General features: G+C 51.1%; 7 protein-coding genes across 7 annotated transcripts; 3 read left to right on the top strand and 4 right to left on the bottom strand.

The window, feature by feature from the left end:
• Window positions 1-2,524: 2,524 nt before the first annotated feature.
• On the bottom strand, window positions 2,525-5,055 carry CDV56_102414 (putative dynamin GTPase; the record flags this gene model as incomplete). Its single annotated transcript, XM_026756033.1, has 6 exons — window positions 2,525-2,574; window positions 2,647-2,784; window positions 2,841-2,926; window positions 3,154-3,861; window positions 3,927-4,441; window positions 4,504-5,055. The coding sequence occupies 6 exons, from the start codon at window positions 5,053-5,055 to the stop codon at window positions 2,525-2,527; spliced, it is 2,049 nt and encodes a 682-aa protein (XP_026609989.1).
• A 507-nt stretch (window positions 5,056-5,562) lies between these two features.
• CDV56_102169 (glycoside hydrolase family 172 protein) lies at window positions 5,563-6,975 on the bottom strand (the record flags this gene model as incomplete). Its single annotated transcript, XM_026755788.1, has 1 exon — window positions 5,563-6,975. One exon carries the CDS (start codon window positions 6,973-6,975, stop codon window positions 5,563-5,565), a length of 1,413 nt encoding a protein of 470 aa, XP_026609988.1.
• A 368-nt stretch (window positions 6,976-7,343) lies between these two features.
• CDV56_101867 (putative C6 transcription factor) lies at window positions 7,344-9,101 on the top strand (the record flags this gene model as incomplete). Its single annotated transcript, XM_026755486.1, has 3 exons — window positions 7,344-8,281; window positions 8,343-8,423; window positions 8,483-9,101. 3 exons carry the CDS (start codon window positions 7,344-7,346, stop codon window positions 9,099-9,101), a joined length of 1,638 nt encoding a protein of 545 aa, XP_026609987.1.
• A 315-nt stretch (window positions 9,102-9,416) lies between these two features.
• On the bottom strand, window positions 9,417-11,279 carry CDV56_101565 (glycoside hydrolase family 32 protein; the record flags this gene model as incomplete). The annotated part of the gene is made up of 2 exons (XM_026755184.1): window positions 9,417-11,104; window positions 11,162-11,279. 2 exons carry the CDS (start codon window positions 11,277-11,279, stop codon window positions 9,417-9,419), a joined length of 1,806 nt encoding a protein of 601 aa, XP_026609986.1.
• Window positions 11,280-11,725: 446 nt separating this feature from the next.
• CDV56_101187 (putative MFS alpha-glucoside transporter) lies at window positions 11,726-13,814 on the top strand (the record flags this gene model as incomplete). Its single annotated transcript, XM_026754806.1, has 7 exons — window positions 11,726-11,742; window positions 11,813-11,886; window positions 11,946-12,269; window positions 12,335-12,502; window positions 12,714-13,441; window positions 13,512-13,616; window positions 13,665-13,814. The coding sequence occupies 7 exons, from the start codon at window positions 11,726-11,728 to the stop codon at window positions 13,812-13,814; spliced, it is 1,566 nt and encodes a 521-aa protein (XP_026609985.1).
• A 1,327-nt stretch (window positions 13,815-15,141) lies between these two features.
• CDV56_100652 (glycoside hydrolase family 32 protein) lies at window positions 15,142-17,217 on the top strand (the record flags this gene model as incomplete). The annotated part of the gene is made up of 1 exon (XM_026754271.1): window positions 15,142-17,217. The coding sequence occupies one exon, from the start codon at window positions 15,142-15,144 to the stop codon at window positions 17,215-17,217; it is 2,076 nt and encodes a 691-aa protein (XP_026609984.1).
• A 599-nt stretch (window positions 17,218-17,816) lies between these two features.
• CDV56_100363 (glycoside hydrolase family 131 protein) lies at window positions 17,817-19,116 on the bottom strand (the record flags this gene model as incomplete). Its single annotated transcript, XM_026753982.1, has 3 exons — window positions 17,817-18,770; window positions 18,821-18,957; window positions 19,008-19,116. The coding sequence occupies 3 exons, from the start codon at window positions 19,114-19,116 to the stop codon at window positions 17,817-17,819; spliced, it is 1,200 nt and encodes a 399-aa protein (XP_026609983.1).
• Between the last annotated feature and the right edge of the window lie 1,174 nt (window positions 19,117-20,290).

The raw sequence follows: 20,290 nt of genomic DNA, 5'->3' as shown, positions 1-20,290 counted from the left end.
AGAAATAGACAGGGCGAATCCTGAAATAAAGAATAATCCTAGTGCCAAACAAGACAACTAAGTTGCATGATAGCAATCAGTGGAATCGTCAACATAGGGCCATAACCTGAGAGAATCGGGAAGCGCCCAGTGTCCAATTAGGATGGCTCAGGGGCCAACTATATATAGGCTGACTAAGTCGGGACGCTAAACCTAAACGGGATGGAATCCTGACAGGCACTTAGATAGAAAGAATCAGAGCCAATTGACCGTCAATTCTACCCCTTTAGCTTAGATTACTAGGTAATACCGAATATCGCCGATTCGATATGATGTCTATATCTCATAAATTATAGTAAATGAGACAGATTAAGTCACGTGCATCGTGAGCCACAGAACAGATAGCCACAATGAGGCTGTACTGGAGCGACGGTCACTCCATAACTCCAGAACGCAGGTTGTGAACCTGCTTGCTTATCTGCTTGCTTACCTTCTTACTCACCTCCTGGTTTACCTGCTTATAGACTAGCTTATACACTTACTACCTACTCATTGCCATGGGCCTGACCCACATCCTTCGTCCATTAGAACCGTAAGCCATTCAACATCCATAACACGGGATAAAGCAACATAGAGCTAATCATTAGAGAAAGCCGGGACATGTAGATCAACACCCACCGTCTACAAAGACTGGCGTTGGGACTTGTTTATAGTTACTACCAAGCAAGCGCGAACTGGAAACTAGTAGCAGGTAAGTGTGAATAGTAATTTTAAGCTGTTCAAACAGAGCATAATCCATGGAATACTCTTTATTACTTTAGAAACTTCCATGCTGGCCTCTTCTTGGCCTTCATCTATCCAAGGGCAACCGCTGCCAGATAAGTGGTTTCAAATGAACCTCGATCAACTAGAGCTGGACGAAACTGAGTTTAATTCCAGCCTTGTGGAACGCACTCCGGCTATGTCATGATTGTTATAAAGCAGCACAGCAAGATACCATTGCAGGGGCTATTAAAAAGTTCCTTTCAAATATGGAGCATAACCAGATCTGTGGAAGTGGAACTCTTTGCCTACATCTTTACCATGGTGGCACCTGGAATGGATGGCTGAAGCTGGGCCCAGTAGGCTCATTCAATGATAATGCATACTGCAGTTCAGGACTGCCCTTCAGCAGCTGCATCTCCGGTGGCAACAACAACATCTAGCCTATTCGCGGCACGCGTGTTTTTCTTTAGGACGTCATAATTAAGACATATTAGATCTGTTGCCTGCTGGATTCATATGCCTTCATCTCTCTGGAGATCTGTCCGTGGACCCATCTGTGGATCCTGTATCTTTTTCAGTTACAACTCACTCAGTTGACTTCAGCCTGCACGATTGGCCTCCAAGTTTATATTTCCGCGTGCTGCTTTTATCCTCTCAGATCTGATTCTATATGCCGAGGCTCTTCGGTATTGTGGAACCGGTAGGTCATGAGTTACCCGCCATACGAACTGATTGCTAATGTTCGAGTTCCTTAGATCCTTTGGCTGCCACTCACTGCATTGCTCCTCATTAGCGTTTTGAATATTAGGAAGGATGAGAGGATATTTCTATCGCCATGTGTACTTTATCCTTGTTAGCATTCGTTATTGGTTCTTATGATAGATGTCAGCACGCCATGATCAAGACAATGCAATGTACCCGGTTTCATCTGTCTTAAATCTAGAAAGAAAATAGGTTATAGAGAATTCATTTCGAGTTCCAGACCACTATTATCAGAGAAGCTCTCTCCAGCTACATGTCTGGTCATTTCGTGTTGATAGTCTCCCATCGTATATTTTCTATATGTACTCTCATATCCACTTCCCGTGCCATCAACTCCAGGCCGGGATAGTTGACAAAGAAGGATGCTCAGAAAAGTAGTAATCTAGTCAATCAAACAGCTGCGCTTTACGGAAGACAGGAAAGGCTCTCCGAGAAAGTTAAACCACGCCAGATGTGCCTGATGAAGACCTAGTCGTACTCTATACGTCCACAGGCTGAAACAAGTTTACGTGAGTGCTACTTTATCACCCCGTGTATAACCACCAAGTCAGAGTTCCTGTGGGTTGCTAATCATTAGCCCAATTACATCAGTATTCAAAGAGCAAAGCATGAGGTGCCAAGAGGAGGTCAAAGGGGGGCAGACCTCTGGGGAATAGTGGTTAAAGGGAGGGACAGATGCGATATGTGCTATGTCTGCATTCGTAACTGTTCTAAGGCAAGAGTTAGATACTTCATATGCAGTTGTGAATATCCAACTCAGGAATCCCAGATATTTCATGACAGCCGCTGCAGCAAATAGATATTGAAAGAGTTCTTGCTTAACATGAGAAAGCGCAATGCTACTGGTCCTGGGCCCTTGTACTTGGGAATTTCACTCTTATAGGTTTGCTGCTGGTGCTTGTATATGTGCTTGTACCGAAACCCCCGGGAACGAGTTTGTGTTCGGATATGGCTGTACCAAAGCCCCCTGGAACAGGTTTATGTTCAGATAGGCCTGTCCCAAATAGACTCCCAAAAGTCACTGGTGAATCCCGGGCCGAATCAAGTACAGAGGGTGGTTTAGGTGTTCTAGGTTTCGCATTATTCGCAGCTTTGCCTGGATTAGCTAGATCCTGTTTGGGGGAAAGCACGTAGACCTACGTCCAGGAGATTGAAAGGCCGCGGTCCACTCGGTTACGGTGAAGGGTTTTCCATTGGATGATGGTATTGTTGGTCCTGGACGGCTTTTATCGGCGGAAGGACTTATACCGTGCGATGGTCCTGCAGCCGCCTTTTTTACTATAGGGAAGTCGGGGTTATACTCTGATTCTTCAAACGAGAACTGCGGAGCTTACCGAATAGGGATGGACTACTCAATGACGGCTTCTGGATGTTGAAGACGTTGAGAGCTCGTAGGCCGGCTTGCAATTTGTCGAGCTCGCTGCACAACCGTTGTCGTTCTTCATGTATATAAGGCGGTTCCATGGAAAGTTCTCGGATCTGGTCATCGTCCATGTTATTGACGACCTGGCTCGTAAATATACGTTGCAGAGGGTCAAGAAGACAATTTTCGATGCCTAGAGTTGCGACATTGTCGACAAAGGTCACAATGGCTGTCTGGGATTATCTGTTAGGGTCGTTGTAGTCGCAGGTAGAGGAAATGAAGACCTTCTCGCCTCATAATACGCTTGCATCTGGTCGATGATCTCGGCGGCTGCGAATTCATCGCGGGAAGATTCCGTCCACGATGTGGCCTGCTCGAGGTCTGTCATTGTAAATAGCTTTTCCCCCTTTTCCTCGAAACCACTGGCCCGGAGATTTGCTCTTCGTGACTCTAGCTGACGGTTGCTTCTGGCCTTTTGAATCTGGGAGAGAAAGCTCTTGCCCACGGGCAATGGGTGGCCTGGCTTCGTATATGCGGTCAGCTCGTCAAGCTTTCCAAGCAATGATTGCTTCAACTTTTCAAATTCGGCGTCGATGACGAAGCTGACCAGTAAGGAGTAGGTATGGTCGTCGGTAATGTGTTGTAGAAGGAGTAATGCGAAATATCTTGCCGACTCCCAGGCCTTCATTAAGTGTTCCTTCGCAAGCATTTCCCATGGTTTGGACTGGTCGCGAAAAAGGCTTCCCACGAGAAGCTGGTTCGCATTCCCGGGCAGCTCAATGCCTCTGTTGTTGCGTGCTTGCTTGCTGACCTCTGCTTCGAGAGAACTGCGCTCCACATATTCCGGTTTCCAGTCGTCCATGTAAGGCTTCCCAGAAGCAACTTGGAGGTCATCTTTGCTTAGAAATGGGCGACTGTCGACAATTTTCCTGCGGCAGCCTCGAATGGCCATTGCGTCCGCGAAGTATTCATTCAGCTGCCGGATAACAGCTCTGAGTCGTCGGAAGTCTTCAATACTGCTTGTATCATTCAAGCCACCGAAAAATCATCCGCATACATCCCATTCAAAGCTTGCACAGTGATGCGCTCAAAGTTACTGCTGATGTTGAGAAGGTAACCCCTCTGCTGCTGAAGAGTGGACCGAGGAGGCCCCATTTTCGAGAGTTGCCGCTGTCGATCAGAGACCTTGTCTTGGATCTCTGCGGTCAGTTCTGGGAGATTCCGACGGATGAGCTTGAGCAATATACTGCTAAGGCGACGGCGTAGACTCTCAATGCCGACACACTCCCGTGAGAGCGACGTCCATCGTCCCTGGTTGAAGAAGGCCTTTTCCATCTCGTCGCGTGCGTCGTCCGAGATATCCCTGGTCTCGAACGATCGATTGCGTAAGACATGCCAGCCTAGCTCTAGATGAACTTTTTTATTCTTGATAAAGTGCAGATAGGTTTCTTCGTCTTCGGAGTTTGCCTCGAGGATATCAGGTTGAGTAATGATTCCGAGTGTGCGCTCGCGATTTGGATCAAATCGTTCCGCCAGGTTCAGGACCTCCTGAAGATGGTAATCCGTTTCGCACTGATCACAGCAAGGATGACGCTTCTTGGATTCTTCATGTATCTCTCCATCAGCTTGCGGACGATCCAAATACCTTGCAAGCCCTGCTCCTGGCTCGTGGAGTAATAGAGGCCTGGCAGATCCACCAGAGTCAACTCCGGTTTGTCTGGCCCTGAAATTTTGACCTTGAGCATGTTATCGCTGAAGCCTGCAGTAACCAACTCCGTGATTCTGATTCCCATGTGCTCTTTAGCCTTCTCGATTAGGGCAGGCAGGTCATTGCCGTTAGAGAAGTCCTTATAGACAAAGCTCCGGAGTCGCCGTCGTTCCTGCTCGTCCGTGCGCGAAGGACCGGGCTCGATGGATACCTTGATCTTAGATGATGCTGCACTACGTCGCAGGATGACCTCGGTCGCAAATCGCGTGCAGACATTACTTTTCGCGGGGAACCGCACGCGCGAGATGGCTTCGAGAACGGAACTTTTCCCACTCGACTGGTTGCCACAGACTATCAACTGGGGGAGTTCTACAAGGCCACCGACGCCAATGGTGCGCAGCTCGTCAATCTTGTCCAGGAGCCTGGACTGTTCTTGCTGTAGTTGGTGCAAAGCCTTGTCTTCCAACGCGTGAGACATGATGATCTACTAGAACGGGGAGGCAGGGTGTCGAAGACGAGGAAATAAATCGAAGCCGCCTACTTCCAGGGGCAGCAGTCACTTTTTAACACCATGATGGGATGATGGGGATGAGCAATTCTGCGGCACAGCCTACTTGCATGACTAGTACGGCCTCAATACTAGGTAGATTCCCAGACTTGCGTGTATTTCCTAGCATAGCAGGAGTATACCTTATTACTTTGAGGAATCTTCTACATTCTCGTTGTAATATTCTATTCTAGCCATGAGGATTCATACTCAGGGGCTTGCCGTTGGCCGGACAGCGACGGCACCCTTGTCGATGGCAGTACCCGTTCGTAATCAGCACATATACAGCTCGCCAGCATATACACATTAAACAGCAGGCAGATTAAGAGGCAGAATGTCCTCCGGATCTAATAACACTAACCTAGGAAATTATGAAACCAAGTCAGACTGCTCGCGCGGAAATAAATGAAATTTATAAGTAATGCCTGCTTGTAACTACTAACTTGCTACAGAGTACTGGCGACTGAATGCCACCCATTTCTTCAGTTCGTTTTTGAAGAATCGTCGGCGGATATCCTTTGCAATCTCAGTATTGTTTCTGGCCCTCTCCCTACTTGCCGCTGCCCTTCTTTCCAGCCACTGATCCCGGTCCTCGATGAACGCTTTCATTCGCTCCTCGTTCTGTCGAATGTGGCTTTTCTGGAGATCAGTCAGGCCATCCACCTTTACGTCCGAATCGTCCGGGACTGGGATTTGCGGTCTCAGCGGAAGCCGCTGCTCGACAGGAAGAATCTCCAACTTGGGGCCGGGAAGAGTCTGGTACCAGTACGCCGTCGTGGACCAGTCATCGCGGAGGTGGTTTGCGTGGCCGTGCTCCAGAGTGACCTTGATCCGTTTATTGAAGCGCACCGGGTCGGGGAGGTGCCAGCGATAGGACACCTGTGTATTAGGCACATCATCCTCGTGGATGATCGTCCCTGCGAAAGGAAAGGCGTTCTTCTGCATGCCCCAGCCTTGACTGAAATAGTCTTCGCCTCCAGTGCCGTGCATGGAGGGCGGCCAGGTGTCATCGTCGATGAAGATCATATCGTCGCCTTCTCCCCACCAGGTGCCCTGGAAATGGGTCACTGAGTGATTGCACCCGATGTACGTGCCTGCACCGGTGGTCTCGAGAATGGTGTAGTTCTTTTCACCGTCGAGGTTCGGCACCTGTGTCTCAAGGCTGTTGGTCTGGATGCTGGACGGAGCCCAGCCCGGAGTGGGATTCTCCCGTCGCCAGTGCGCGTGGAAGTACAGGATATCGGTTGGGTCAAAGGGGGCGAGGCGCAGCTCGTAGTCGATATAGAAATATTGGATATAGGCATGGTTGCCCTGGTTCTCGACTTCGATCCGCGCACGCTTATTGAATGGCATGGGCAGGTAACAGTTGAAGGCCGCCGCTCCCCCATATTTTTTCTCCTCGGATGGCTTGACGGAGACGGTGAAGGGCAGAGATTGGAAGTTGGCCGCCATGGATTGGCCCAGACAGAAAAAGTCTCCCAATGGCGCGAGAACGTTCGGAGTGGGAGAGTCGTCCCAGTACATCTTGATAAGGATCTTCCGATAGTAGTCGGGATCGTTGTCCTCGAAGCTGAGACCCAGTGCATTGTGGATTTCCATCATGGCGACACCGGATTTGGAGTAGGGGATCAGACTGGGGCCCAGCATCCGGCGGCATGTTTGGACGAACCAGAGATGGGTGATCTTTCCAGGACCCTCGATATCAGCCAGAACAGCTGTTTCTCCAGGCTGCACAACAAAGGCATCTTCATTCAGTCCACTTTGGTCCCAGCTGGAAATGCGAGCGGTCCGGGCGATTTTGCGCTGGGCGGCTGCAGCCAGAAGATCACCGCCCAAGAAGGAGGAACTCATTGTGTAGATTCGAACGGTGGTGTCAGCTAATTCTGTAGATATATGGGCTCAAAGTAGCGGGGAAATGGTCCGACACAGGTAACTTGTGCAGGAATAGAACATTGAATCGACGCAGCGAGAGTCGGGACGCAGATATATATGCCGTCAGGACACTCCTCCCCATTCTGACAATTTGGCTCTCCAAGAGAGAGATTGGAGTTGACGAAGCAGCTGAATTGGAAGCATCGCGGAGCATCGGGACTGCTCCGCGATGGAAAGTTCAACCGTCAAAAGGCAAATTCCTGCGTCATGTGAGCCGTCGCGGAGTCAGCCCCTTTATAACCGGTCAGCCAACCAGTCCCTCAACGGACCAACAGATCGGTGCAGTTATGGACCACCTCGATTCGGACCTTCGTAGTGAGGATCAGCGTCCTCGGAAACGCAGCTCAGTCTCCACGATCTCTGGCCATCGCGGAAAGGTGCGAAAGCGATCCAGTCTCGCCTGCGACACCTGCCGATCGCGGAGGACCAAATGCGATGGACAGAGACCGCGATGCCACTATTGCCGAACACATGCCGTCGAGTGCTGCTACCAAGAGCCCCCTCAACCGCCAGCAAGCAAGGTGGAGTTGGAACTGGCCGCGGTGAACAAGCGTCTGGACCATCTCACCCACCTGTTGACTTCATCCCAGAAGAATTCTCCTCCGTACATCGACGACGATCATGATGGCCCCACCGACGACAGACTCCGGCATGTGAGTCCCAAACTGCGCTCTCAGCAAGGATCACCATTCAAGTTGCTCGGAACTTCATCTGTCCTGCGGACCCTAGGCCTGGACCCCGATTTTGGACATACTCTGATTCGGATGGAAAGGACTGCGTTCGATGCGAGCAGTCGAGGCTACGGGGCCTCGCGGATGCTCATGATGCATCACCAGAAAGCAGCGGGTGCACTCGCGGTCTTCTTGGAGAAAATCCACAGCTGGTACCCCATTCTCCCACTCGCCTTCTCAGAGCAATACTTCCACATCCTGTCGGGAACGTTAGCCCCATCCACTGAATCGTGCCTCGCCCTGCTGGTGGCCGCTGTGGGTTGCGTAGTTCAGGATGAGGAGATGAGGAGCAGCGGTGACCTCCACGAGCGGTCGGATTTGGTATTCTTTGAGGCTGCCCTCGCGTCCCTGCCGATTGTCATCTCGGAATGCAGTTTGGTCAGCGTGCAGTGCGCGCTCCTGTTCGGCATATACTACTGTAGCCTGATGAAGCCGTGCCAGGCGCATGACTACAGCTTAATTGCTTCCTTCAAGATCCAGAACTTGTTGAAAAGGTAAGGTGACCGCAATGCCCCGTGGGTACATGACAAGTCTCATGGGAGAACTCCTGCCTAGTTTCCACGATATCATAAGTAAAGACCCGGAGAAGTCGGAGCTCACCAATCGGGCGTACTGGGCAGCTCTGCTACTCGAGAAGTACGTGGCTATTGTTCAACGCTACGCTCATAGCATCCCCTAACCATGCACTACTGTAGTGAGCTCAGTGTTCAGCTGGATATAGCAAAAAGCGATCTCTGGAAATACGACGAATACATCCCTCTTCCAGACTGCAGGCGAACTTGGCAATTTGCCGTCCCCGGACCAGAATCTGGGCCTCAAGCAGCCTCTCCAACTACAGTCGCTTCACCCGGAAGTATCGGCGCTGAGACGTCCGAATCGTACTTCCTGGCTGAGATTGCCATGCGACGCATGCTGCACCGTTGCAATACGGCCACCCGGCAGACTTCCGACGGCAGGCACGTTTACGCACCGGGAATAGCGCTAGAGCTCGAACACCAGCTGGAAAGCTGGTACGACTATCTCCCGGAGATCATTCGGTTCAACAGGATAGAACACCATCCTCTATCTCCGGGAGCTGCTTCTGGTGGTCCGCAGCAATGCCCTCTTACGACCTTCCTCCGCGTGCAATATCATTGCTGCAAATTGTCCATCTACTGGCCTGCAATATACCAGGCGATTCTGGACGGAGCGGCGAGTGATCAACTGCTGGACCACTGCAAGCGTTTCTTCGATTCGTACATTCAGCTCATGCATAGCATTGTTTCGGCATTCCAGGTCTGCATTGTGAATCGGTGGACTTTGTTCGTCAGGTAAGAGACTCTGACTCCTGGGTTCGGGCATTTGCGTTTCCTAACAGAGCAGAAGCATATTCATGACTTCAATGGCTGCAAAGAGAGCAGCCACCAGCCCAGTGCTGAGCAGTATCTGCTCGGACAGACTCTTTCAGTGCTTCGTGATTGCGACAACGGCAGACCAAGGGATTCTAGAGAGAAGTCCATCTTTGATCATGCTACAACGTACTTTGGACCAACAGCTACTTGATACGGACCACACACCATAATGAATTCGGTGTGCAGAGGAGTAATGTCAAGCGTGTCTCAATATGGCTAGCATTCAGCTTCTCCATCCTCATTCGTTGAAAAGACTCTTCATCGCATTCAAACCATCCCAGACCTTGACCTCCTCGAAGATCGCGCCATCCACATCCCCGGCTGCGAAAGCAAGTATCTCGTTCTCTGTCGAGTGGTCTCCAAAGTACACCGTCGTCGTCAACGCGAAGCGATCATTAGCATAGACTTCGAGTATGCCGGTATCCCAGAGCGCCCTTAGATGTAGCTTCTCCAGCGCCACATCCGGTCCACTCGTGTCGCCTTTGAAGAACAGTGTAAATGGCCCTTTCTCGGGAGAGGTGTTGATGTTCGGATCGCGGGTGGAGGCGTCTCGATTAACCGATATGGTTTCCTCGACGGTCGAAAAGATGACGGAAATGTAGGTAGAAGGATCAGTTTTCTGACAAATATAAAACCCAACAGATGTACAACCGGTCGGTTTGATACAGACTGTTGCTTCGAGCTCCCAGCATGGATGGTAAATCAACGAGACAGGGGTAAGCATCGAATCCGGCTTCGGTAACGATATATTGTTCAATTCCTGGCTGGAGAAGCAATTTTCCCGCACGGTAACCAATTCAGGGATTGGTCGAATGCCGAGGGTATGAATATCCACCCAGGAAGACCCATCTCGACGGAAAGTCTCACAGCAGCAGATTTCCGAGAGAGGAGTGCGGAGAGTGCCCGTCACTTTGGGGATGTGGAGCAGAAACAGTTCCCGGGGCACAGCCAGAGCACCGTTCCATCCCCGTCGCTCGCAGTATCCGAGCGACACGTCCTCTTCCGGGATCCAGCCGTACATGATTCTTCGGCCGGTGGGGTCGACGAAGGAGTTGGCCGCGTAGAGAGAGCCGTGATCCAAGAAACCCCCGCTTGTGAATTGGAACCGAGCATGCGCCTCGTTTCCGTTTCGGTCATTGTTGGAAGTTACCAGGTCTCCAAACATCCATAACAAGGAACGAACGGTTCGGGGAGGCAAGGTGGATGGGCGTGGGTGGGCCCGAATATGGTCACGTTCGATGTCCCCCTCGGCACCAAGGATCAAACAGTGTTTCTCGACGGAGGCTGCACCACAGCCAGTACTGAAAGTCATCAGGTTCGTACACTCCCAGTTGAGGCCGTAGTTTCCTGCCCATCTCTCGGAGGGTTGGAATCGACAGGGAATGTTATCCACCAACGGTCCTAGATATTTCCATTGGGAGAGATCCTCGGATTCAATGGCGTACAGGAAGGCCGTGGGGCCTTTGTCCTGTACGCCGCCGGAAATCACCCCGTACATGGCTGACTGCTGCATCCCTCTCGCATCATCCATGGCAGGCCACTGCGATATGTAAGGGTCGCGGAAACCCGTTACCTGGATGTCTTCGGGCTCTCCACGCAAGACAGGATTCTTGTGAGATTTCACCCATGCGGCACCGCCGTCGCGCGATGTGGCCATCGCCAAACCGGCTGCGTTGCGCGGATAGGGAGGGGTGCTCCAGTGGAATGGAAGGTGAGAGACAGAAGAGTAGAAGACTCGTAATTGTGCATTTTCCCTTGGATTATCTCCGACATGCGGGGTGAAGCAGCCCGTGAAGACGCCGTCTTTGTCGTATTCCTCGCTCGGTTCTATGACCGCTGGACCTGAAGATCGCGTCCAAGTGACAAGGTCTTTGCTAGTAATGTGGCCCCATGACATGTTACCCCATTCGCAGCCATACGGATTGCCTATACACCTAGTATGAGATTCGAATTATTGTTCGTCTTCTGGGCAACATCGCTTACATTGGTAAAACAGGTGGTAGAGGCCTGTTTTGGGGTCGTAGCCAGGGGCACATGGATCGTTGATCCAGCAAGGTGCCGTGAAATGAATTGTAGGACGGGGAGGGGTGTGGTCAGACATCTGTACTCTACCCAGGTGCCATGAGTGGCCTCAGCCCGACAGGGTTAGATATGGTTGGGCTATTAAGTAGTCTCCTCAACCACTATCAGCGTCTGAATCAGAGTTCGGAGCATATCAAACTGACCTTGAACTGATCCGCGGATCGAACAGCGTCTTTTCCAGATGTCGTCGGTCTACTTTCTTTCAATGGTTCTCGGGTTGCGACGCATCGCGGAGATACTCTTCGACTCCGCGATGTGGCTGAAGTGTGGAAACCCAATTAACGCTTCCCCGGACTTATTCCCCATATCGCAGTCCCCATGGGGTGCTAGGCTAATCCTTCAACATCTAATCTCCCTGTCAACCCCAAAGCTGCCGTGATGCGTCTATAAAACCACCTTCAGACACCCGTCAAATGCTTTCTTCCAGTTTGCTGAACTCCAATTTCCTACCAACGATCAGACTCCATGGCGACGATAAACGGGTACGCATGAAGTGTCTTGATCCCATCCCAATGGTACAACCTGGTACTCAGCTAACTGCTCATCCTCCAGAGTGGACTACTCGGTCATCAACCCCGCCAATAAGTGGCGCATGTTGAGAGAGCTGTGGCGCTTCGCGTTGTGGTGTAGGTGTCCTCTTGCCTGCTTCCATTGCGTATACAGACACTGACACGTTCACGCCCAGCTCTCTGGATATCCAGCGGCGTGGTCATGCAGGGCTACGATATCGTCGGGGGTGGCCAGTTGGCTGCCTTGCCCGAGTTCCAGAAGAAATTCGGCATTTTGGAGGCGGACGGCAGTTACTTGATTCCGGCTCGTTATCTTTCCGCGTGGAGTTCAATTGCACCAGCTTGTGAGATCGTCTCGACATTCATCTTTGCGCCGCTGCTGGAGAGGTTTGGGCGTAAGCCGGGGATTCTGGCGGCTGCAGTCATCTCTGCTGCAGGTATCCTTCTCCAGCAGCTGGCGGGTAATTGGCGAGTGCATCTTGCTGGTCGTGGAATTAATGGTTCGTTCTGCTGTCCTCAAACCCTCTTTTTTTCTTTTTGGGCTTTACTGACTGGCACCAAACAGGTATCGCCATCGGGATGATGTTCACGATCTCCCCTCTGTGGATTGGAGAGACCTGTCGGCCCGAGCTTCGAGGATTCTTTCTCTGCTTCTTCAATACGAGCATTGTCTTCGGGCAGTTCGCAATGCAAGCAACCATCGCCACTATCACGTCGGACTTGGCTAATCGAGGTACTCTTTGTATAGTGTGGCCGTGTCAAAGGGTAGTAGCTACCTAACGACGGAATGGTAAGCATCTACACTTGCAGTTCAGGCCCATTCTAACCTCGCAATATAGGCAATGGTGGCTACCTGTTGTCTCCATGTACATTTTCCCTCGTGAGTTTCTCTGCCTCTGAATGTTCCCAGGGGATCGGATCCCCTCTCTGACCCGTCCGCTTAGTTATTCTTATATCCGGGTGGCTGTTCTTCCCAGAATCGCCCTATTGGCTAATTCGCCAGGGCAAAACCGCTCGGGGCAGACAATCTCTCAAGGTTGTGTACGGGTTCACGGAGGAATCATTCTACGATACCGAGATCAGTCGCATGCAAGAGGAAATCCGTTTGGCAAGGGACCTCCAGGGCGACATCGATGCCAGACACAGTGGCCGAGTCTGTGGCATCAACTTCTCCGCTGAGGCCGAGTGCTTCCGGGGCGTCAATCTCAAACGAACTGTGACGGCTATCTTCGCAGCCAGCGCTCAACAAATGATCGGTGCGACTTTCGTCATCGGCTACGCGACATACTTTCTCGACCTCATCGGCGTCAAAGACTACTTCGACGCCTCGGTGGTTTTGTACGTGGTCATGCTCCTCGCGAGTATGACTGCGTTCCCGCTCACCGAGATTGTCGGCCGTCGCACTCTGATTGTCTGGCCTCAGTTTGCCCTCTGCTTTATGCTTCTCCTCATCGGGATCATGGGTTGTGTCCCGGACCGTGCCAAAGCGAGCTGGGGCATTGTTGCCTTCATCTATGTCTGGGCAATCATTTACCAGCTTTCCATCGGAGCTACAGGCTTTGTGCTCGCATCGGAAATCGCCACCCTGCGGCTTCGCGGTGCTACCCAGGGCCTGGTCACCATCTCGAACGCGGTATGGGGGCTCATCATGCAGTTCACTATCCCTTACATGGTGTGTCCTCGTTTTCTTTCTCTCCTGTTCTAACGGGCTCGCTGATTCGTGCTAAACTGTCGCCATGAAGATTAACCCTGACGCCGGAAACCTCGGAGGGAAGGTAGGATTCGTGTTCTTGGGCACCGGCTTGATTGCTGCCGTTGGAGGATTCTTCCTGTACCCTGAAACCAAGGTATATCTAGACTCCATTCTTCCATCAAGAATGCGCTGATCATCCCAGGGAATCCCATTCGAGAAACTTGACGAACTATTCGCTTTGAAGGTGAAACCACGCCACTTCAAGCAAATGGCGCAGGAGACTGCGTCCATTGCGGTAGGCGAGGGGAAAGTAGACACGCATGGCGTTCATATTGAGCAAATTGCGGACTAGAGCCATTGAACCCGGCACAGATAGGTGCTTTTCTTGAAAGTATTTCGCTATCTTGAATATAAGTCGTCCAAAGGCCATGTCCAAGGGTCAGAAGGCCGCTTGAGAAAATGAAGATATCTCAACCAGCATAATGGTGATTGATTCGAGGCTGGAATTCAATTCCAGGTCTTAATACTTTATATACTGATCATATACTTTATGAACTGTCTAATCCCTGCGTTGCATGAAATGAAATGATTATCAATGCTCTCCCGTAGAATAGCCCTTTGTATCATATAGCTTTTCGACCATATTATACCAAGCTAATCATCTACATCTCTATAGTTAAAAGCCTATTAAAGCTCTGTCTCCGAGCAAGACTACTTGACACTACAACGACAACGGCATTCCTAGGCGGTTCCAGACTAAGTCTGGGGAGTGCTCTCCTCAGATTTCGTTACGGCCTTTCCTTCCTGAATTTCTCTGAAGGTCACAGTAGGAGTCTAGTTAGCGCCGAGCTTCAGAGTCTGTGGGGGAAGATCAAAGAGCTACTGGGTAGAACTCCTCCATGCCATTAAGTGAGTACTTTTCCTTATCAAGGTCCCGGTGAAGGACCTAGAGTGTTGAAGCTTTCCCAAGCTTGAGAAAATTAGTTGGGACAGGCGAATATCGGTTTCCCCGCAAGAAAGACCAATCTGAGGGAAAAGAGCATGGAGTCTTTCCGGTTTGGACCCTCGCCCCGTGTGATATGCACGGGCTGACATGTGTCCAAGCCCTGGCGGATATGAACTCTAAACGCCCTGCATCTAGGCGGTTTGCGGTGACTTTTAACAAATCGGCATGCTGATCCCTCTTCGTCGTCCCCGCGTGTTCAGATTCCCCGAGATTTCTCCTGGTGCAGTCTGGGGCCGACCAGGTCCCGAGTGGATCGGGCTCAGTCAGAGATGCCCAGATGGCGGGGTTATTGAGGGGAAGGAAGCGGAGCAGGTCATCTCACTGGTTTTCTGGGATTCGAGGAAGCGAGGTCATCTCTCTGGAGAAATCGAAAGCGTTCAGTTAGCCCACCCCGACGCTAACTACTTCGCGGAGGAGAAGCAGTGCTCCGCGACGAAAAGCATCACTTTTCTCCGGATTCTTCTCCTTTCCTCTCACTGCAGTTCTTCCGACGGGAGACCGAAGCTCCACCCCATTGTGCAGAGCGAAGGCGGTTCTGACAATGACCATATAAGAAGCATATCACAAACACATAACGGCGGGCATCTCCCGCTCTCTCTTCCCCAAGCTATAACAAATAACCAGACACTTTGCCTTTCGAGTGGCTCCCTGTATATCCCTCTACTCACCCAAAATGCAACGTCAATTTTCAAATCCTTCTCGTCCTTCTGCGGCTCAGATTCTCCTCTCACTGTCTGCTGTCTTGCTTCCGGTCGTTTCAGGAACCCCATTGACGAAGCATACAAAATGCGACAGGTCCCAATATCCTGGTCCCAGTAACCCGAGCTTCGAAACGGGGACCCTGGATGGCTGGGAGGTTCTGAGTGGTACTGCCTTTGGAAATAACTCAGTCAGCTCAGCAACTTCATATTGGGATGGTCCCTTTAACCAGGTTGGAAAGTCTTTCCTCTGGGGTTTCGCCCAAGCCGGTGATCCTGCTGTCGGACAACTCCGATCAAGCTCTTTCAAAGCAAGCTCTTTTCTGAGCTTTCTTCTTGGTGGAGGCTATGATCCGGTCAACCTCTATGTCGGCTTGGTTCGAGACCGTGATGGAGCATTATTGTTGAACCAAACTGGTACGAATGACGAAGCTCTGGTCCGTATCACCTGGGATACCAGCGAGTGGGCAGGGCAGAGGGTCCATATGCTGGTCTATGACAATAGCACGGCTTCATCCTGGGGTCATATCAACCTCGACGACGTCCGGACGGGCTGTGACGCCCTTACTGACAGCAATGGGCTCACCTTCCATGTGCTTGGGCAGGCTAACCAGCCAGTTGCCAACGGCCAGCCTGAGTGTAGCCTCTATGCCGCGGACTCTTTCCGCCCTCAATTCCACTATACGCCTTATCAAGGGTGGATCAATGACCCGGCTGGCTTGATCCAGTGGAATGGCCAACATCACCTCTTCAGCCAGTTCAACCCTGCGGCTCCGTTATGGGGGCCGATGCATTGGTCCCATGCCTACAGTGACGATGCGGTGCATTGGAAAGGACTGCCTGTGGCTCTATATCCGCCTAATCCAAACAGCTCGGCAGATAGCAGCGGTCGCTTTACAGGCAGTGCTGTCCGTGATGACGGTGATCAAGGGTCCCTGCGACTTATCTTCACCGACTTTACGGACACTTCTCTGCACCCGGGTGCGATTCCAGAGGTCGTCTCGACAGCAGCCAGCGCCGACGGAATTCGGTTTCCTCTCAGTTCGAAGAACCCGATTATTGCACGCCCTCCTGCGGGCTCTTCGAGTGGCTTTCGCGATCCAAAGGTCTTTTGGGACACCACGGACCAGAGTTGGAAACTCGTCGTTGGTTCAGGTGACTCTGTGAGTGGAAAGGTCCAGCTGTACCGTTCCTCCGATCTCCTCTCGTGGACATATGTCGGTGTTCTGATCGAGGGCGACGGCACAACGGGTACCATGTGGGAATGCCCGAACTTCTTTCCCATTGGTGATCGATGGGCTCTGTTCTATGGCGGGAACGGTCTCGGCTGGTACGCTATCGGCACCTATAACGGGACTTCCTTCACCAGTGAAAAGACAGGACTTCTTGACGCCGGCCCAGATAGCTACGCAGCCCAGTGGTATCTTGATGAGTCTGGCCGGAACCTAGCCATCACCTGGATGGGCAACTGGCCAACATCCAAGTGGCCTAGTCGTGTCAATGGCTGGGCTGGTCAACAGTCTATTACCCGGGAACTTTTTCTCCGGTCTGATGGTGGTCTGGGACAGAGACCCATTCGGGAACTGGATACGCTTAGCGAAAATGGCAAAGCTGTTACATTCAAGAACAAGAGGGTCGGGAGTACATGGACCGTGGGAAGCTTGAAGACTGTCCGACTCCAATTGGACGTTGATCTGGCGACGACGACCGCCTCATCTTTCAGCATTACGGCATTCTCCTCGTCTGCAGAGGAAGTTACCATCACATACTCGGTAGCAGAGAGAACATTGACGCTTGACACTACAAACGCCGGCTACGGTCAGAGTGGAACCTGGCAAGCCACTCTTGCCGTTCCCGATGACAACCAACTCTCTCTCGACATCTTCATCGACCGGTCATCTCTCGAGATCTTTGCAGGGGATGGAACCGTAATGACGGCCACGATCTGGCCTAGATACCAGGAATCCACGAATATCAAGCTGACCGGACATTCCGGACAAGTTTCGCTTGAGTCCATCCAGCTGACTCCATTGTCATCGAGCTGGTGCTAAGGCAACAATGCAGTGAAAGGCAGGAAGGAACAGAAAAATGGACCTTTTCCTAATGGACCTTTTCCTTTTTGTGCTTATGTGCGCCATGATGTAAATAACTGGGTTTATCTTGCCAGAGCTTGACAGTGCGTAGGTCGATTGGCTTTCAGGGTCTCCAACTGGACATTTTATTCAAGGAGCTTTTGGAGCGCTATGCACGCGAATCAATCTAGCAGATATTTTGATAAAGACCCTATACCCTGAAGACCCGGAAACAATGCTACTTAATGCCTCATTAAAGTGCTCCTGCTGATGAAATTTTGTCACTCAGGTACTCTTCTACAAGATGTTACACATTACTAAGTAGTACCTAGTAATTAAGATCTACAGGATGCCGAATGAGCCTGTGAAGTCTCTACTTAATAGGTCCAAGCCACCTAGAAGCGGACTGGCTCCTTACATATACGAGATTCCCATTCTCTGTCTGGACAGGTGCTGTGAATCATTCAAGAATGGTTTCAGTACTTCTAGTCCACTTTATTTACCCACTTGGGCGAGCAATGATAGTACCCTGATTAAGTGGTGCCAAACAACTAGGGAATGCACAGTACCTCCTTAAGCTACCTACGGCGGGCAAAGTCGCGGGCGTGCACGCTGTTGGGACGAGAAACAAGGGACCGGAACAGAGCCTGAATCTCGGCGAGAAGCTGTGCGGCAGTGGTGGGGGTGGGGAGCTTTGCTGAAGAAGGTCCAGTGGGTGTGGCCGTATCAGTGTTGAGGGCAGGAGTTGCAGCCGATGTCATAGCCTGAGGGGTTGTGGTTGCGACTGAGGTGGCTGTTGAGACGGTGACGCTCGTCTTTGAAGGAACGACGGAGTGCACTGCGGTTGAGACATCCGTCTGTGTAGCAGAGGCTTCCTTGGACGAAGCTGAGATGGTAGCAGCGGGCCCTGTAGTACTGGTGGAAGATCCCAGGGAGCTTGATTGGGAGGTGGAGGAGGTGGTAGTCGAAGAGCTGGAAGCACTCGAAGCACGGGAAGAGCCGGACGAGCCGGAAGAACCAATCTCCTTTGTGATAGGTGCCTCCTCGACATAAATGCCAGACCAGAACCAGTCTTCCGCTGCGTCGTTGGAGCCTCCCCCGTTGGGCAGGCGCAGCTGGCCGACGTGCCAGTCCGCCGAGTTGGAAGAGGTGGATGCGCTGACGGGCGAGACTACCTCAGTCAAGGGATCGGAGCCATTAGACGCCCAGAGACCGACCGTCTGTGAGGTAAAGTCGATATCGTAGGCGAAGTTGTACCAATTGCCCGCCTCCAGCTGAACCGACCAGTATGTTTTGCCGCCTGCGTTCCAGCGCAGGGTGTTATCGGATGTGCCGGACGCGCCATACTGGAGTTCAATGAAGTGGCTCTCGAAGAATGCAATCTGGTGTTCGAAGGAGGCGTCGGGGGCATTTGTCGTCTTGGTGGACAGTGAGAAGTGATAGTATAGATGGCCTGAGCCAAGATTGGCGGTGGTCTGGGGGATGAGTTCGGAGCGCTCCATGGTCTGTCCTTCCCAGAGGGAGGTCCCATCCTTATTCTATGTCAATATGTCTTCGACAAGTCAAGAAGTAAATGGCATACGATGGTGATCCGGACCCCCTGGGCGTCGCTGGTGTCGGCCGGGTTCTTGAAGTCGGAGGACAGGCCCAGATATTCGCTCGTTTTGCCACTGCCATGAATGTACCATTGCCACGGTTCAATTTGGTTCGACCAGGACCCTATATTATCAGTGAGAGATTCAAAGCAGAGGCAATGGGCAGATAAGTACAATCATCAAAGTCCTCAACGGTTGCAGAAGAATTGAAGATGCCGCTCCACAGCACGGTTCCAGCCAGCGAGGAAGCGGGAAAAGCAAGAAGAGAAACGAAGGACCTCATGGTGGGAGAGATGCAAAAAGGAAGGTAAGAGAATGAAAGGTGTGACCGGCACAGTTGGACAGACAGTGACTAATTGTGGGTGGTAGAGCCTTCAAGTACTTTAAAGAGGTGAGATGATTGAGGGTGGAGCCGGTCAGGGTTAGATTGGCGGGCGTATGCTGAAACATCCCATTTCTCACTGCTAGTTAAGCTTGTTTCACATTGATCAATGGGTCTCAACTTGAAGCTTGAACTTGAAGCTCCTTACAATCTGCCCTATGGCCGGGTCTTAATTGATGGTTATCCTGCAATACTATTATTTCCACCCATCACAGTGAGCAGCATGAGCAAGACGCCGACCCACCGGCCAGATAAAAACTCCTTCATTAAGACCTCGGTAGAGCCAATACGGCCTCCAACTTGACCAAGTTGGGCGTGCTAGTCCATTGGTAGGAGTCCAACCCACGGTGGCATTCCAGCTGGCCCAGGGAATGGATTGAAGGGGGCGTGAAACCTAACGATCAGTATTGAGAAAGTATATTGATAAGTTGAAAGGTCTGACGGTGATAAAGTTGGGTTGTATGGTTGTTCCTCATGAGGTTGTTAATGGCATAATAGGCACTCTGATGGGAGTTACCAGTGGTTAAGGAAACTAAGGGCTTCATAAAAGGATTGAACTTACGGGGAGGGAGGTGATTGCCATGGATTAGCTGTTACTAAGGAATTCTTAATCTTATAACATGATAATATGAATTATAAATGCATTAGCACAGACCTGGTAATATATATAGCTAGAGCGTCATAGTATTAAAAGTTATACTAATAGGCAAAAACTTCAACAAATTCATATAAATATATGTTCTGTTCACATGAATAGGAATAGCAAATATAAATATAGGCGCACTTATACTAGAGTTCACAAGCTTACAACTGGATAAGTTAAAGGCCTAAGGTTAAGCTAAGTAGGTAGCCAAAATCACAACATAGTTGTCAATGTAATACTAGAGTAAGACTTACCACTTTCTGGGTGAGCATTACTAGAACACAGGGTGACTATAGGGTAACTATAGTGTCACACCCTGGGATCCGTCTCTGCTGTTCTTCTGCTAGTCAACTACTTTGGGAAGAGGTGATATAGTCCCTGGACTATATCCGATACTTGCCTGGGCCTACCGACCAGGTAGCCTAGTGATAT

Source organism: Aspergillus thermomutatus (assembly GCF_002237265.1).
Source record: "Aspergillus thermomutatus strain HMR AF 39 chromosome Unknown NODE_378, whole genome shotgun sequence".
NCBI classification, from domain to species: domain Eukaryota; kingdom Fungi; phylum Ascomycota; class Eurotiomycetes; order Eurotiales; family Aspergillaceae; genus Aspergillus; species Aspergillus thermomutatus.
The sequence above is the reverse complement of the archived record's forward strand: the minus strand, read 5'-3'. Positions and strand labels throughout refer to the sequence as shown.